This window comes from Nothoprocta perdicaria, unplaced genomic scaffold, assembly GCF_003342845.1.
Source record: "Nothoprocta perdicaria isolate Ctin4 unplaced genomic scaffold, notPer1 scaffold_218, whole genome shotgun sequence".
Classification (NCBI taxonomy): domain Eukaryota; kingdom Metazoa; phylum Chordata; class Aves; order Tinamiformes; family Tinamidae; genus Nothoprocta; species Nothoprocta perdicaria.
In genome coordinates, this window is record NW_020455399.1 from 960,850 (window position 1) to 979,610 (window position 18,761).

An 18,761-nucleotide genomic window follows, 5' to 3' on the forward strand; every position below is an offset into this window, starting at 1 on the left:
GACCCTTCCCAAAAAGAAATCCRACTATTTTGCTCCAGCACCTAGTGCCTTTCGGCTCCCATATCCAGACACCAACATCCTCACTTTTCTTTAGGAAGCCCGGGGGGACTCCTGTCACAGCTGCATTTTTGTCATTTGGGATGCATTTCATTGGACCTGATTTTCTTGAAGTGCTAGTGCGGGTCGAAAGGTGCAGAAGCAGGAAGGAGGGAGAGGAGATGAGAGAGAAGCACGAGTTAAAGTTTGGCTGCTAATGCACTGAAGAACAATGAGACRTATGAGTTCAAAACGAAAGCAAGAGCTTGGAGAGTATGAAAAAAAACGGGGATTTTGAGATAGCTGAGGAAAGAAAAACTAAAGAAAAGATCTAGAAAAGTTTCCTGCTAGACTTGCCTTTGTTCTCAGGGCCATTGGCTACACAAGGACCCTCCCTTTCCATTTGGTGTGCCCCAAACTCCTCGGGCACTTGCTCCAGGCAGCAGAGATGTGGAACACATCTCAATTCATGCGAGGATTAAGGGAAGGGAACGCTCTGTTTCTCCTCTCCAGCATTCAAGCCAGCAGGGAAAAAGCAAAAAGAAAAAAAGCTATTTAAAACACTCCAGAACAAAAACACACAGTTCCTTTAAACTTTTGCCCAAGAAACAAGAGCACCAAAATCATTGCAGACTGAATTCAGATGCATCTCTGAACAAACACTCGGCCTTGCAAAGCCTGGAGAAAGGGGTTTGGATAAAGCTCCAYCAAAGCACAAACCGGGTGCAGCCGCTAACCAAGGAAGCGCCTCTCTGGAGCCGGTGCTCCCACGTCTCCGAGCTCCAAGTTTCCTCTCCCAGAGGCCTCCCTCCTGTTTAGTGCATTAGCTGCAATCCTGGCACAGAGGAAGAAGCTCCGTGCGGATCTGCCTTCCCGTTCAGTCCCAAACGGGAGGCATCCAGTGTAAATCCTCGCTCGGGAACCCGGAGGGAACTCCCTCTATTACCACAGGGGTCCGGGGACACTCAACATARATCAGGGTCTGCAGCATCTGCCTGAGCTGACCTACCCGCTGCAGAGCAAGACAGTCCTTCCCAACGGAGGTGCCAYGTCCTGGAGCCCACCAAGTCCCAGCTGCTCGGAGCACCAGCAGCCTCCGAGCTGAGGAGGACCTTGGCACGTGGTCGGACACCCGTCCACGTGGAGTCACCCTGCTGTGGCTCTGTACCTTGTCTTTATGGCAAGACGCAGTATCTCCTCACTGGGCCAGACATGATAAACAAGAGCAGAAGTAACTGGCTTCTCCACTGGAGAAAAAGAAAAACAGAASGAAGCTCTTGCAAAGGACATAAAAATTCACCCATGTGAAAAGATGAGCTGATAATCTTCCATTAGCAAGGGGAGCAAAAGTTTACAGATTTTGTGGCTATCATCTACGCAGACTTAGAAGACAACATCTACCTTTCTTTAACTACAAGGTAAATCAGTGATTGCAGTCAAGTTTCACAACGGAAAGAATTGTTTGTGGGCTTAGAGGCAGAAATTACTGAGGTTAATTACCCCGCCCATCCACAACCATTAAAGTATGATTGATCCCATGTGTTCTGGGGACATTGTGCACGCTAATACTTCAGGAAGCTGGCTCTCCACCATGTCCATAAAGTGGAAGTGTAGGTGCTTAATTCCTAGGGAAATATTTGGCATCAGAAGCAAGTTATGCTCCAAAGAACAAGTGCAAAGACAAAAGAAAGGGGAAAGCTATTTCTACCAATTGTGCAATTACCTTCATTCCCATTAGCAAAGTCATGATACARGGCTCAAACTAAAGTGGCCAAAGTATATACATAAGAGAAGGACAACTTCCAGATCCTACCTCATTTTTCTTTTCATGTCATCTCCCTTCTATATCTCCAAATTTAATATAGGAATGGAAACTCCTCAAATCTCCATTTCCCTAAAAAGTATTGACCTCRAAGGAAAACACTGAAAGGTTGTCACTCATTTGCAGATTGCAATGGAGGATGATTGGCACTCTCTATAATTTCAGAGGAGTCAATACTGGCTGTGGAGCTTATTCTCCTGAGGACACTGTTGGTCCGGAAGAACTCGAAGAATAAAAGCAAGTGGCTTTAAGTGTGAGCTAACGTATAGAGGTGATACAACCTACACAGCAGGCACCAGAAGACAACAGCGTTGTTTGGAAGTCAACTACTACACTGCATTCACCAGACACGAGCAGCCTTCCAGGATATAGGTAGGTCTGCAGCACGTGTGCATCTTGGAGTTGTTCATTCTCGTGTTGCGGATAAAGCAGCTACAATAATACTGAAGGAAACAATTACTTCAAATGGAAGTATGTAACACTCTCAGACTAGGGCACGATCACGACAAACTGCCACGTCCCTCAGAAAATGCTGCCTTTAAGGCCATGGCACCAGTGAAGGGTTCGGAGGGCCCGAAAGCGCTACCGGGGTTTGAGTCAATCCAGTTTGTGGGGCCAGGCCCCTCGTGAGCGACACAACAGACACCACAATTTGATTTACAAAACTGCTCCGAATTTTCCTCCCCTGCTGTCCGCAGTCTTTGGTAACCRCTGCAAGCAACTCAGAAACGAAAATAACGTTTGAGAAAGGGCAGCATTTCCAACCAGAGCTCACAGTCAGCTTTCAGAGTAACCTGGACCTGTTAAATCCTGCTGTGTCCTGTTTCAAGGAGACCAATGCTTACTGGTCAGAGGAATGTGGAATTCCCCAGGCAGATTAACTGGAATATTGCACTTGGCAAACTGCCTCCAGCCAACACATGTACAGTGTTAAGAACTGCCTGACCAGAGCAGCAGTCACTTTGCAGAGTCGGGGGCCCATTCGAACAGCACCAAGTCTCCTCCTTCATCCTCCACCTCTCCGTCTGCCCAGAGAAACCAGGTGAGGAGCCGGAAGCAGCACGTCTTTSTTTGAGGGGCTCCACTCTGGTATCACAGAACAAAGCAGAAGGATGAGGCAGCTACTCTAGAGGACACAGCTTTGCAGAACTGCAAGGAGAATTTCAGTTAGGAAAAGGTTAGTTTCAGCTTGAGGTTTCCATACAACTCAGAGGCTCATTAAAAATGAAAGAAAAAAAGAGAAAAAAAAAGAACAAAAGGAAAGAAAAGAAAGGTAAGTTCTCAGCTGCAGGAGAGCATGTACAAAGTTTGGGAATGCTAGCACTGCTCTTTATAYGTGTACGTTGTACTTCTCCCCAGCAAGGGCTGCGGGGATTAAGCTACTACCTTTGGACGTTAGTGCTGTGCTGTAATTTACGGAGAAGGATCTGCATCAGGTCAAAGGTTGTGAAGCTTATTCCCACCGCAATCGGCCCTTTGACCCAGTTCATGCTGAGGCCTTTGTACAAGCCACGGATTAGTCCTTCTTCTCGTATAATCTCCTGCATGGTGAGAAGGATGGAGCTGTACGTGTGTCCCATAACCCCGGCCGTCTGCATTCGCCGGCGAACCACGTCCAGGGGGTAGGAAGCCGACTGGCCAATCAAGCCTGCGCAGGCACCGAACAAAAGCCGCTCTGGAGGCGATGGCTGAGATTTCCCACTGTGATCTGGGAAAGAGAAAGTGGCAGAGTGGAGAAAGCTCCTCCTAATAAACACGATTAAGGTCAAGTGGGCTGAGAGCCAGCGAGAGAACCGAGTGCCACAACTCCTGAGATTCTGTTCCCAAGCACGCAAGCAAGTCCTTGCACGTCAGGGTGTCCCTCTGCAAGGTAGAGATGCTGCTTACCTTCTCCAGAGCAAGGACCTGCAGAGAGGAGGCAGGAGGCATCCTCTGCAAGCACTGAACTTGGCAGCTGGCTTCAAAGCTGGGACAAGGTCTTGTATCACAGAGTGCAAACCCTGCAAATTGGCCGAAAGCCCACACCACGTCGTTTGAAAGCAAACAAAACAAAGTGGTCTTTACCTGCATGTAGCTTCTTCAGCGTCTCATAGGTGAAGAAACTAAGCCCAGCATATGGGATCACTCCAAGAATCGTTGGTGTGAATCCTCTGTACAATGTCTTCAATCCTTCCTCACGGGATATTCGGATGAAGACGTGAACGATATTGCTGTACCTAGCACGTGGACACAGGGAAACAAAATCTGTGCTGGTTAGTGCCTGCACACACTGGTAGCAACTTCAGCAGGACTCTGGAGGATCAGCAATTAATTAATTTGTCTCTGAGCACATCAAACAGCTCAGAAGGGATTTAAGAAGCCTGTCTGCAAGTGGAGAAGCCAGTCATGGGCTCTCCTACCGCCCTATCACCACATGCTACCCCATCTGTTTGGGCCAGTGAACACAGAAGTTTGACTAGTGAGGTCTTTCAGTATTGATCTCCTGCCAGGCCCCAGACTAACCAAGGCTCCGGTCATTTAATCAGTGCTCAGACCCAAGCTGTAAGACGTTTAATACAACAAAGGCTCCGAGCAAGAAGTGACCCAGAAAATGGCAATAAAGGCATCTGACCTTAAAAGAAAGCTCTGCATTTGTTCATGGTGCTCGTACTTGCTTTCGTTGGGCACTTACATCTCCTTCGGCGTGACAGCCATTCGAGCTCGGACCATATCCAAGGGGTAGGTTAACATGGCAGCTGTTGTGCCTGCCAGAGAGCCAGCAATGAATCGAGGAAAGGGTGTCAGCGCTCTAAAGTAAGGTGAGAGAAGAGACCAAACAGATCACCTGGAGATGGAAATACGACTTGGCTTCTGAGCATGGCTCTACTCTATCCGCTACCAAATCCCCTCCCTGCCTGGGCGCTGAAGGGTGGGTTGGGGTTGGGTTGGGGTGAGTTGTGGTTTGCCAGGTCAGAGGCTTGGAGCAAATCCCTATGGAGGGCAGCCAGCCTGCCCGGGGTGCCTTGGACACCACGTGCCCAAGAGCAAGAGGCTCTCGGCCTCAGAGGAGAGAGGCTCAGATATCAGTGCAAGGCTGGATCTCATTGCTTCCCCTGCAGAGAAAAGCTCTTTGTTTTGCCTGCCCACTCTCARCATGGGGCTGTGCTAACTCACTGTCTAGGCCACTTCTTGCTCACGCCTCCAGAAGATAGGGTCTTCTCAAAGATTTCCCCCATCCAAAACTGGAAGCTCAGCCCATCGCTTAGCCCCTCACACACCCTGTTCTGCAAAATCACCCCAAGAGGGGTCTGCAGAGCTCTGTGCCAACACAGAGCCCCTTGCTCGGCAGAAAGTCGGCACGACGCAAAGAAAAGGGCTCCTTCCTGCAGCCTCGAGTCCCCCAAACTGTTCCATCCTCCTTGCTATCCCAAGGACCAAAGCCACGCGGCCTCTTACTTTCCCTGGAAGCCGTAGTAACTGCCCAGGAGCTGCTTGTACTCCTCGTGGGCGCAGAACTGGATGGCAGCGTAAGGGATCACGCGGACCATGGTGGCYGAGTTGCCTCGCCAGAGGCTCCAGAAGCCCTCGTTGAGGTAGGTGCGATAAATGAGCCTGTAGGCTTCCTGCGGGGACGAGCAAAGGTCACACACGCACGGCACGATAAGAGGCAGTAAAAGCAAGACGGGGGGAAAGGTGACCCAATAGCTAAACCTCTCCTATCCCTCCTTCCCACCCTGCCCACAGCAAGCAGGGATCAGGTGCTCACCCCTCTGATGCCAGAATACGGCAACTGAAAGCACTTCTTTGGGGGGACCGAATCAGACACATTACAGCAAACAAGAAGCAGCCAGGAAGCCAGTTTTACATTCAAGGCAGCATCTTCCCCTTCTCTCTGAGAGTGAGGCATGGAGCTGGGCTGATGTTTGCACAAACCACTTCTCAAGCCAAATTAATCTTCTTAGTATAACGCAGAAGCATTTGGATCACACACATTAGCACAGCACACACGACACACATGCAACAAGACATTCAGCAAGGCACGTTACGATCAGCTCCCAAATTCACATTTCCTATACACTTTGTGACAGCTCCAATAGCAGCTGGGGACAGAAAGCAACCTCTAGGGAAGAAGAACTTGCAAAATGGCCCTGAGCGATGACATGGATAGTAAATACTGTGGCAAAGGTGGGACCTGGAGCACAAATGAGGACGGAGGCTCCTCTGTATTAGGTGCTGGACAAATATGTGAGGAAGAATAAGCACTGTCCTAAGGAGCATTGTAAGCAGTGCAGCTTCCAGTCCTCCCATCTGTGCTCTTTCACCCCAAGAGTGGCTAATAAAACCCAAGCAAGAAAGTTCAGGGCAAGCAGAGGTTGCTTTTAGTACTATTACTATGATTAATCAAACACAGCAAGTCCACAGGAGACAGACACATCACCTCACCTTGGCAGAAAATCTTTTTGAAGACACTAAAAAGAAAAAGCAAGCATTAGGTCTTGCAATAATATTTTGATGTATCAAGGAAAACACACAGTTATTTTTATCCAAGGAGTGAAATTATAAGCTAAASGAGTAAAATATCATAATTATTAATTCTTTATTAATGCAAGAAAAAAAAAATAGAGCTTCTTTACAACGATGATTTTGGTAGGAGTTTCCAAGGTCGGTCTCTCTCCTTGCATCTAAATTGACAGCACCCCTTTGGCTATGTAACACTTGGAAGCAGGATTTCTTTGGCATGCAGCAACTGTGTTTTGTAACACTCCGATTGCAGGAAGGAAAACCCAGGCGAAAGCCCGAGCAGCAACACTAATGAAACATGGCTCCCATTAAGTGTCTATTGCACTTTCTTTCAAATTCCTTCGAGAATTGTAACCTCCCAAGCGTATCAAACAATTGCCTGCAAATACATTTTTCCCCGCGCTGCTCCTTTATACAATTCAACACTTCTTTTTTCTCCTCCTCTCTCTTCTCCTAACAGCACTTCACTAACCAAGTGTGGCGAGTTCTGCAAGGAGGAGAGATCTCTTTTCTCCACCAGGAAACTTCTCCAGGCTCTRGTTCACTGAACAACTTTCCTTGCTCATATGACCCAAGGAAACTCTCCCTCTTCACAGCCAGGAAGCCACCCTAGGGTAAAAACCTTTCTGAGAGCAAGAGGAGGAACCCCATTAGATACCAAACTGCTGGTCACAATAAGCAATTTTTAATCACATCCTTTGCAACGAGTTTAACATGCCAAAGCAAACAGGATTTTTTAATAAAACRTAGGCCTGTACAATTAACGGTGCTTTACACAGACAGCTGTTGATTCACCCAATCCTGCAGCTTCCACCTCCGATCCTGACACTTCCAACCTTATGTGACCTGTGCTGTTTGCTCCGGGGGGAAGCAGAGCCCGTCCTCATCCCTGCCCAAGCATCTGGCCCCAGGCTGCAATCCCCACGGCCGCCCCCGCCTGATCTGCATCCCGCAACGGCCGTTACGCAAACCCTGAAAATCATGTCACATGAAAGTCAATTTAAAATTAAATCTCATCCAGGGATTAGGTTAAACCTACCCAATTCATTTAAGCTGGGAGGCCAACCACATTTAAATTTGTGGCCTGGCCAAATGTCTACTGTATTAACAGCCTGTTCTCTTCCTTTTGGAACAAGTGATGCAAATGACTGTTCCTGCATTGAAATGAGAGCCCATGTTGGGGCTGAATCCCAATTCAGTTAAGTGCTTGAGCATTTTCTATTCAAATCAGCTGAATTTCACTTCCAGTTATTCACTTTTAGATTATGGGTTCCAGARAGGGTTGCAATACAAAGCTAGGTATGCCAGCTTCATTGTTTCTTGCAGTTTTCATAATTAACTTCAAATCTAAACCAAAGTAATTTTGGTTTAGAATTAGAATTAAGAATTAAAACTTAGAATAGAATTTGGTTAAGAACACAGCACTATTCTTACTAGAAAAGACCACGTGCATTTGAACAAGCACATCCYAGCATCTGTAGCAAGAAACATCTCAATTCCCTCCTTCCAGCTTCACATCTGCTCACATTCCTCCTACTAAAGGGAAAGGAAATCACACAGCGGCTCCCTGCTTGCCAGATTGCTCCAAACTGAGCGGACACAGAGATCCAAAGCGTCACCATCCAGCTCCTTAAGCACAGCCTTTACAGCATCTTTTTCCCGTGCAACCCCTGAACGCTCCCTGTGCCAGAGGCTGAACCGCTATCATGTGTCCCCAAGCAGGCAGATCTGCAGCTCTGCACCACAGCGAAGCAGCAAAGCTCTTGCTGACTACCATGGGACTCGAATCCAAAAGGCCTGGCCAAACACACTGCTGACTGACACCCACAATAATCCTACCAGGAGTCAGACAAAAGGGCTTTAGCCTCATCCGTGTGCGGCGTGCCAGGTCTCCGCAGGCCGGAGTGGGACAGAGCACACGCACAACGCGCTGGCTGGGCAGAGCAGAGCAGCTGCTTTGGATTCTGCTAACAACAAAGCCAGGCTTTGCACAAGCCAGCAGGACTTACCTTGAAACATGATTTTTGTCCGATCCAGTGGAGCTACTGCTGTTTTAGCAACGGCACCGGCCAGTGCACCTGACATCAGGGAGTTGAGCACTTTCTTCTTCTCCTGCGTTCCCTGCAACAGAGCATCATTCAGGGTGACACAGCCAGCCCTAAYCAAAGCTTGTGATATTTTACTTTTGCTGCAGCATTTATCCCACTAACCATTTCTGAAACGGAATTTTCAGCATTGGAGAGAGAAAGAAGTGCAAAAAAGGCATTTGTAAGGGGACTCTGAAACACCTTGAGGGATTATTAGTATATGGATGTTGAAAAAACAGATTACAAAGTAATTACCGCCCTCATTAAAATGAAACATAAACGTTAACCCAGACCCTTGCCAGTCAGACAAGCAAGCTGTGCTCAGAGCATACACACACACACAGGTAAGAAAYGTGCACAGACATGAGAATTGGACTGCACCCAAAAAGGCATCTGAGCAGCCTACTAGGAGTTGTCCAAGGGAACTGCAATATACGTTATGGATCTTGCCTTACCTTCCCTGCAATAAACACAAAACAGCAACTGGCTGTTTCAGAGGCTTGGTTTCTCTGACAAAACCCCTTCGTGAAAGACTTCAGACCACCAAAAATCAGTGCCAGCGTTTTGGAAATGCCAGCGTTCCCTCCAAAATGGCAAACTCAAAGCACAATAAATGCAGGTCAGATCGCAAAGAACAAAGATTAGATTTGTCTGCCAACACACGTGCAATTTCCAAAGTCACCTCCTCTTCCATGCACTGTTTCTTCTCTATTAATATTTCTAAAAGTTATCTCAGTAACTCCTCTTGCTTTAGCCACATAGAAAATTTCTCTCTTGCCCTTCTAGTTAATGCACGAGCCTTATTTGTATATTATCCCTAAAGCCTAAGCAGAAAGGGTTCCCACTATGATATATGGAATGGAAGTGCTTTTGTTATTGACGTTCCTGCCACAGCTCGTATTTATAAACAGCTATCTTCTTGCAACACGTGGGCAGGAAGCAAGTGAAAATCCTGAAATCTAACACTGTGAAGGTTATGAACTGAAAGACAAGTCAAGACAAGGCTTAAGAATGTCAACCATTGATATGCTTTGTGCCTCACGGAGAAGTGAGTTAACATTTTCCTTTTCTCGTGCTGCTCCACAGCTAAAAAAGTTGTGTTCTTTTCAATAAAAAACATTATTTGATCAGTTTTCCCTTCCAGTCTTTGGTGCTAGGTGTAAGGACAGCTGTGCACTAGGGTACAGGCAGCGCTGTCTGAATTTCAGCTCATGTTACAGCTTTGAAGCAGCTTCATCTGAGCAGGGACCCTGAACTAAGTCAGAGCAAGGTTCAGCGGCGCTTTCCCTTACAGTGTTTCTGCAAGGAATCTTGCAGCAGCAGCGCAAGCAGAGAAACCAGAGCTGATGCCTCTGTTCCCAGCCCTGCCACTAAAGACATAACAAGACATAACCTTGAATGATGAGTGTAGTCCGGCCTGCCCGACAGCTGAGAGCTGTTCCCGGCCCCTTCCCAAACAATCCCGAGCTGCTCTTGGCTGTTCAAGCTCCTGGTCTGCACGGACGTGGCGGCTCTTTGGGCCTCCTCCTGTTCTTACCTCTGATGGCAGATGAGCTGATATAACTGGCTCCACATCTTGCTGTTTGAAATCCGCTTGAGCTGCTCTCACACCATTACCCATACCAGTTGCACTCACAAGCGGGTAGAAGAGTCACAGCTCCTACATTGAAAACAAGAGCAAAGTAAGAGGTAGTGTCAAAAGCAGCAAAAGTCCATAAAAAAGCTTGTACAGGAGGGAAGAGAGTCCTATTCCAGAGGCCATTTCTACAGGAAAAACCCTATCCCAAGGAGCCAGCGGAGGAGCATTTCTTCCATTTGGGGTACAAGTTTGGAGGAAGGGGAAAGGAGAGGTGCTTTGGCACTTTATAAAATTTATGCCACTGATCATCATCTTTTCTTACCCACAAGGAGCTCAGCTGCAAGTCATATTAGCGCTGGCAGGGAGACTGAATGAGGAGCTCACTGCATCTCCCTGCAGCCTGTCCTTCCACCACACGTGTGACATTTAAACATCCTTGGGGACAATATCAAACCGTCCGTAATTTCTAGAAGTGAAGAAGCAGATTCTGGCCCGTCCTCTTCCATCACTTACAGTGGGGTTCCCAGCGGCTGCTCAGCCTGACTGCTCAAGCATTTTGATACAGGAGAAGACATGCAGAAATTTAAAACCCAGGCATGGAAAAGGGAATAAATAGCCACAGCAGCACCTCCCAAAGCCTGGCATAAGCACTTGGAGGTTATTTTAGGAGCGGGTAGTTCCAAAGGCTCACACGTGCCATTAGGGCTATTTTGATGATGCCAGCGATTTGCCTAAAAGCAGCACATCCCTCACTGCAGAACTTTGCTTCTCCACAGTTGAAAGGCACACATGCTGCTAGCTGAGGAATCAGTGCAGCTTGCCCAGATGTTTCTTGCTGTAATATATGTTCTCATCTGCCTCATGAAAGGAGAGGTCAGTCTAACCTCAGCTACAGAGTACACACATACGGAGATAATATCTAAATAGAAGCTCTTGCTTTGGCATCTCATTTTCTAGTATTTCTGCTTTTATGATTCGAGTTTTTCACCCTCTAATACCCCAAAGCGAAAGAGCTGAAGTTTGAAAAACCCAAGCAAGCACAAAAAGGAAACCTCTCCAAACAAGCAGATTGCAGTTATACAGTAGCCACAAATATATCGTCCCAAATGGATTAGAACTATAAAGAGTAGTTTCCTATACAACAAGATCACCCAAACAGAGTTTCCCACTTCATCAGCCACCTTTCAAGRACGGTGCTATTAGGAAATTTGAATTCCTGACCTGCTCCCCTGTTCTGCCCCAACCTTCTTGCGTGTCCTCAAGCAAGTTGCTTCATCTCTGCCCTCACCTGCTACTTAGGAAACCTGTGGCACAACAGCCTGCTTACTTGGAAAGCATTTCTTAAGCTTTTTTTCTTTCCATTTTAACAACCTCTAGACATTACAYGCTTGTCAGCATCTTTCATACTTGCTGACCTATTTCTCCCCCCTCCACATCGCTCTCATAAATAAGCACCAGACTTCACTTTCCAACCTCCTTGGTTGCAGCAGAGACATTAATGCAAAGGCAGACACACGGCAGCTTTGTCTGTATTTGTGCATGACCAATTTGTGATGACGGAGCTGAGGGTGACCCACACACTTGCTTCAAGGGAGCACGAACACACCTGGGTATCTTTAATGCCAGACATCACTTGCTAGAGCTCTGGGATGACACATACCAATGTGCTTACAACTCCTACGGGTGTTTTGGGAAACTGAAGCTCTCAGCATGTTGCTCCGAGGGTAATAACTCAAAATTTTAATGAAATGCAATATCTTAAGAGTCCAAAGCATGACTTGAACTGCAAACAGCACCACTGTTTGCACTTAGAAAATAGTGCAAGCTTGGTCACGTTGGCCCATGCAAACTACAGTTCCCAGGAGGATCAGGACTGAAGACGATTCATAACACTATGGAGCAGAGCATTTCTTTATGCAGTCCTCAAGAACACAGGCTGTCAATTGTTTTTACTATATATCATTTCTTTCCCTTCTCATTTCACATATCTGAAAGAATAGTAAAAATAAATAAATGGATAACCTTTAAGCAAAAGCACAGAAGGAATCAGAGGTAGAAATATTATCCCTAGCCATCTCAATTGAAGAAATGTAGGTCACAATATCAGATTTGTSTCTGCTGAAAATAAACCCACAAAAATAGAAGTCATACTGAAGAGCTCAGGAAGGCAACACATGTTGGCTGTAAAACAGGATTTTGAAACACGATTGAGAAAGAGATAACTAAAACAAACCAGGCAGGAAATTTTAAATACTAAAATGATGTTATGAAGCCTGGAATATTCAAGAAGATGTGCATGCCTAAAGACGATACCCACTTACTCAACAATATTCTCTTTGATCCTATTCTGAAATGTTGTTCTTTTTAACCTTAACGCCCAAGCACCTGTCTGTATGCTTAATTTTGTACACATGCTCTGCATAAACACAGGCCTCAACTTGCAAATTAAAAAATACTAAATGCTACTTTAACATTTAAGCCTTTGCACTTGCTCTCTGCTAAGGGAGACAGTTTTATTTTGGAGTTGGGCTGAATCCCGGCTTAGCTGAATCACCAACTCCTGGTTGTTCTGGCCAACGATGCACGTGGGAGCTACAGAGGAGGAAGTTTTGCTTGAAAGATTCAGTGTGAATCTGTAGGGCTGGGCCAGTAGAAACCAGACATTGCTTCGCATCAGCATCAAGCTGTTTTGTTCACAAAGTCATTTGCAGAAACCCTGCACGGACCAGCTTGACTTTTTAAAAAATCAAGGTGTTTTGCAAAGGCCCATACACAGTCATTACTTATGTTTAAGAAACCACAATAGTCAGGAAAGCCAAATAGCTGCAAATTAGATTTACTCCTTATAACACATCTCTGCCACAGCTACACGAGGCCCTGCTGCTCACCTGGACCCCGACTCCTCAGGACCACGTGCCACGCAGCTGCAGGGTAAAACATTCCCCGTCTAGGGGAATCTATAATCTGAAAGCAAAACCTCTGGTCAAGATGGGTTCAGGAGTTAGGCAAGTTTAATGAGTAACACACCCTGGGCTTTTACAACRAAATTCCTGGTAGCTGATTCAAAGTACAGAGCAGCTATTCCAGCAGCCAGCCTTGGCTAGGGAAACACATCGGCTGCATTGTGCTGTGCTAATGCAGAGTCTCAGCATTTAGGTTTATTTATCAAAGTGCAAAACGGGGCAGCTCGGGCCCTCCCTTCTGACAAACTCAGGTGGACATAGCCGGGATGGTCTCTTTGTGATGGCCCTTGGAGCCCAGGATTCCTTCAAGGTGGCCTGTCCATGCTCTGGCAACTGCAGAAACAATTGCTTCAGCAAAGTCCCTTCCCCGCRTGGCTCTGCACCCTAAAACTAGAGCACTGCTGCTCCTACCCCTCCATCCTCCCAGCTCTCTCCGGCTGCACYGGATGAACAGCTGAACGAGTTCAATCAAGCCGCCAAATCGACTCTCTGACAAGCGAGACGTTCTGCCTCTTTCGGTGGTGGTTTTGATTAAGAGGACAGCTGAGACGGAATGGAGCTGCTCGGATGATAAAAGCAACTGACAAGGGAGAACGTCGCGCAGGCCGGTACCGGCGCATGGCCAAAGGCAGCGGCGGGAGAGACATCCACAAAAAARGAGCTTGAGCTCTCCTAGCCTATTGTGAACACAACCACGATGCAATTCTGGCCATTTGATTGTATTTTCAATTACACCGTCTTAATATAATTAGTTTCTCAGCCAAAGACCCGGTGAGTTTCAAAGACCAACACAACTAACTAAGGGATAAGGGCAAGTTCTCAGGTTATGGTGTTTAAAATTAAAATCATACTGCCAAGGAAAGGCTTGCAGCTTATTCTATGTTTACTATTTTTGCAACTAAACTTTATTTAAAAGGCAAACGTCACATCATGAAGACAGCACCTCCTGGAAATCCCTCCCGCACGCCAGAGGCCAGAGAGCAAGGGAGGCTCCCATTGCAGCCCAAGGCTCCAACTTCCAGGGACGAGAGGCAGGAGGGAAGCAGCAGAGCTGGTTTCCTCCTTGCTAATTATTATTTGCACAGAACTTGAAGCGTGGAGAGGGCAGGTTCCTCCCTGATCAGCTGCAAATATCACAACCACTCCCGAGCTGCCAGAGCTGGAGCCATCTGTTAGCACATAATCTGTGAGAATGGAGCCAGTCGTGGTCGTTTCCACATTAGTGTGGAGTTGGGAACCAGCAGCAGCCTGAGCATCCAGCCCAGAGAGCAACGTGCAACACAGCGCTGCTGAAAACATGCTTGCCTGGCAGTCCCCAGTGGAATTTAGACCTGCCACAAAACATCAAGATTTCAGAAAGAATGTCACTGATCCAGCAAGGACAGGCAGATACTGCAAAGCAAACAGTGAGCACCAGCAGCTGAACGCCAGCGGCAGCTATTTACCTAAGGAATACTGGCCTTCTCCTTGGGCAGGAATCATGAAGTCATTTGGAGCTTTGGATGTGGGAGCTGCAAGTAATGACAAAACCACAATTTCAGCATATAGGAGCTGCAGTGACTTTATGCCACATGGAATGTAGTGGTTTCATGAGATAGGCAGAAGAAATGTAGCTCTGCTACCTGCTCCTCTTTAATTACCACCAAAACTGCGTAACTGCTTCCGAGGCGGTGAGATGAGGCCGGCAGCAGCTTATTCCATCCCCATTCAGTCACCAGGAGCCGCGAGGAGGAAGCTTTGGTGATGAAGGGTGGTTGTTGCAGCCCTGGCAGTGACTCCCTTCCATGAAAGGTGAGCTGCAAATCGGTATTTCCACAGAAATCATATGCATGTGACTTTCAACCTGGAATCCCTTGCGAGTTCACTAGGACAGAGGGCAACAACCTGTACAGAAACAGCTGCAAAAAGCGTGGACTAAACAGTGACACTTGGGAACAGCAGAGCCACTGATTTAAACCACGGCTGCAGGTGAACTCCAGATGAGCAACGTGCTGAGCAGAAAACAGTATTTTCCTGTTTAATAAATAAGCAAGATTTTCACTTGCTTATGCTTCTCAGAGACCTAATAATTCCAATATGAGCAGCAAGATTTCTGCTTCACCTCTCATATAGATGTTTAAATATCCTTTATAAGTCCCAATAGGAACCTTCTTAGGAAGGAAATTACAGATTACAGGGGACCGCTCAGGTCTATCATAATTAAGAGCTCGCAGACACTATTGTTACATGAACTTTGATGAAATCATAATTCACCTGTGGGGCACAATTTCAACTTCGTACAGGTAAAGTCCCTTGCACAACCCCAATCAGCCAAGCCAGCCTCCTGTGTTACTCAATAGCTACCTCGTTCCTGTTGGCTCTTTTCTTAAACACAGTTAGCAGTGTTAATGAAAGTATATAATTAAATAAGGAAAAAAAAAAAAAGAAAACTGAAAGAATTCCCACAGAAATCTTCACACTTTTTTTTTCCCACGGAGGCTGGAGTTAAACAGTACCCAGGGAAGCCGCTCAATTACATTTCCTTCAATTGTTAAGCTGAGCATTTGAGCCTGACAGAGAAAGAGATCTGGAAAGAGCCGGGATTACTGCAGCCTTAAATTCAGCCTTGGAGCAAAAGCATCATAGAAAATCACAGGGAAAATAAAAGGGCTCTGAGCAGGGGACAAGCTACATAACTTGATGGCCCCTCGAGGCCTGTCTTTGCCTTCCAGTTTGATTAAGCCATTAGAAAACAAAAAGCAGATATGCCCCAAAGACTCAGCTCTCCTCAGTCACATTCATCTTTCTGTTGCATACAAATTTCAGCCTCAAATTTCAGTTATGAATAATCCACAGCGCTCCTTCCTTCTAAAGATCTGCTCAGAAACAATTAGCATAATTCTAAAGAATCATTGACAGCTCAATTAAAAGATTCACTAAATGACCCTATGTGGAAGAGTTTAATACTTTTGCATGCTTCTGAGCTCCAAACTGCAAGATAAATATTCCTGCTGCCTCCCTCAGCCAAAGACACACTCAGGTCTGCCAGGAAAACTGAGGATAAAGACACAAATTCCTCACACGGTTTTAGATTATCTGATTTACGCCAGTTGTGGAAGCCAGAGCAACGGTTATATGTGAAAGTGCTGCTAGCAAAGCCAGCAGCATTGCTGAGGGGAGCCCAGGAGAGCTGTGCTTTGAACCCAGCCTGGAACACACGAGCTGCAGCCCAGGGAAAAGCTTGGCAGGGAACAAMAGTGCTTCGTTCTTTAGTTTCTGGAAGAAGAGGACTGCTGGGAGCACCACAACGGCGCTTTCCACAGGCCAAACCTGAAGAGCGGCTCTTATCTGCGAGGTGGATTAAGTTCTCTGAGAGGGAGTGGAGCAGTTGAGCAGGAGGGCAGAGTTTCAGGGTCCCTCCGCGGAGCCGCTCACAGTCCCTGCGGGAGGGCAAGGCACAAAGTGAAGCGTCTTCCCAGCTCGAATCCTCCTCTCGACGGTTATTTCTCCCCAGAAGTGCAGAGACAAGGACGTGCCAGTTAGTAAAATATAAAATACATACAGTAAAATATAAAATACATATAGTATAAACCTCTTATCCTCACCAAGGCCCACACAAATACAAGCTTTCTCTTTCCAAGTAGATTTTAACTCTGTTCCTCTTAGTGTCACCCTAGGCACACAGGTGCTCCCTGAGTGATAGCAGGACCTGGCACAGATGGAATTTTTGATCCCAACCTGAGATTATTGGCAATACAAGCAGCCTGTCAGTATCTGTGCAACCCTCGCCAGGAGCTATTTCAACACAGCAATAGATTACGACCTCTAACCTAAAAACAGAAACAGAACAAAACCCAGAATTTAAAAATACATCAGAGTACGAAAAGAACTAAAGCGTCCCATCATCGAAGGGGACAATCTACAGGCGTCTCCAGGGGGAGCCACTTCCAAACAACCACGCTTTTCCACACTGCATTATGTGGAATACATCTTGARTGAGTCGCTTGCATTTCAGTTCACCCTTCCACACAACAGGACAAATCCTCTCCCTTCCTCAGGTACGGAAATTTTTATGCAAAAATATTTTTGTGTCGCTTTGGAACAGAAAAGGGCACAGACACTATGTTTTAAGCACTACCCTCAGCCTCACTTAAGCATGGTGCAAACTTGAATGCATCTTAATGTGGTGAGCAGAAAAGCTATTAGAAAAAAATATCCTTGGTTCCTGAGCTTTTTATTTTTTTTTTGCACTAAACCTGTCTGACCTGTACCCAGCCCATCTGCTCCAAGAGTTAACCCCACATGCAAGACTGCCCTGCTGCTCACCTTGCATTTCTTGTAGCCTCTTTGCATTAAGCTCAACGCTGCAAATGCGACCCAAACATCTGTTTTCAGCTGAGGCCGCCTAACTCACCCTACTAGATACAGCTGCAGGTCAAGCAAAGAGAAGAGAATATTGTAGCTTCTGAGTCACGCTTCTGTGCTAGGGAGGGAGCTGTAAAACCCCGGGCAGAGCTGGGGCTGGGAGAGCTCCCGCTGAAACACAGCATCAAGGACACTCCAAGTCGCATTCAGGGATCCCGATTTTGCTTTGCTGGTGGGGAAAAGAGGAAGAGCATCAAGTACCCACAACCCCAGCAGGACGTGAAGATGCTCAAAGGCTTCCCAAATCCCAGCCGGATGTTTTGCTCACCCAATTGTAAGACTATTTTTGCATACGGTCACTCTCAGATTGCTAGTGCGGTTATATCAACCCCCTAGCACCTTTATTATAGGGTCTCTTTCTCCTTAGCTGTTTTGCAACACCCACAGGCACCTCTCCTGCTCCTTCGCACATGCCCTCCTCCCAAACTAGAGCAGTTTAAAACACGGAATGTTTTCAAAACACTCTAAATCTATCAAACAAACAAACAAAAAAACAAACAAACAAAAAAAAAAAAAATCCCAAAAAAGCATCTCAAGGGCACATAACCTCCAAAAAAGGCCTTGCTGTCAAAGTAAATGCAACCATGAAGCACAAGAACGCAGCAAAACAAGAGCAAGCGCCGGTGGCCTCCAAACCCCGTGCGACGCAGACCACTAAACGAGCAGGCAACAGGAAAGTCAACAAACAGGAATGCATCGCTACCCCTCCAGCCTTCACCGGGGAGCAGTTTGAAGGTCTCTGAGTTTTAAAGAGGGGAATTGCATTTATTAACGCTACACGGTGTTCATGAACGCTACAGAGCCATCTCCAAYGCTTCCCGCTGATCCTTTTGCCTTCAAACTTAAAGCCAGCCTGCGACGCTCCCTCTACCTCGGCGTTTCACGGCAAAGCCCACAACWCGGCCTTTGCTGGGTAACTTTCTCGCTTACGCTGGACGGAGATAAAAGGAGACGTTTCAGACATCAGCGCTTAACATCTCCCAAGCCCTCAGGCATCAGCGGTGACATGAACTGGCGGCCCAGGACCGACACGGGGACGGGTGGGCGGCCCAGGACCGACACGGGGACGGGTAGTTTGGGGTCGCTGGTCCAGGACAGGCAGTGGCCCAGGTTGGTGGCCCGGGACAAGCAGTGGGGCAGGTGGGTGGTCGGGGACAGGCGGGAGGGACGGGTGCAGGGCAAGGACACGGGGGCAGCCCGCGGGGCAGCAGGGCGGCCGGCCCGGCCCCGCAGAGCCCCGGCGCCCTCTCCTCTCCCTCACGGACCGCGCGTGACGATCGAGGCTAAAAAGGGGGCGAACGGGTAAAAAGCGGCGGCGAGCGCGCGGGAGGCCGCGGCAATGTGACCCGGCGGCGCTGCCGCGGGGACAC

At 47.2% G+C, this 18,761-nt stretch overlaps 1 protein-coding gene across 1 annotated transcript in view; it reads right to left on the reverse strand.

Annotated features, from left to right (window-relative positions):
* Positions 1-1,301: 1,301 nt before the first annotated feature.
* Positions 1,302-18,761, reverse strand: part of SLC25A42 (solute carrier family 25 member 42) — an 18,610-nt gene continuing 1,150 nt past the window's right edge. The window contains exons 2-8 of the mRNA XM_026038750.1: positions 9,983-10,105; positions 8,368-8,479; positions 6,281-6,306; positions 5,294-5,460; positions 4,530-4,646; positions 3,923-4,074; positions 1,302-3,566 (exon numbers count right to left, since the gene is read on the reverse strand). Coding sequence (XP_025894535.1) covers positions 3,241-3,566; positions 3,923-4,074; positions 4,530-4,646; positions 5,294-5,460; positions 6,281-6,306; positions 8,368-8,479; positions 9,983-10,066 — 984 coding nt within the window. The 5' untranslated portion in view covers positions 10,067-10,105 and the 3' untranslated portion in view covers positions 1,302-3,240. The remainder of the gene's footprint in view (positions 3,567-3,922; positions 4,075-4,529; positions 4,647-5,293; positions 5,461-6,280; positions 6,307-8,367; positions 8,480-9,982; positions 10,106-18,761) is intronic.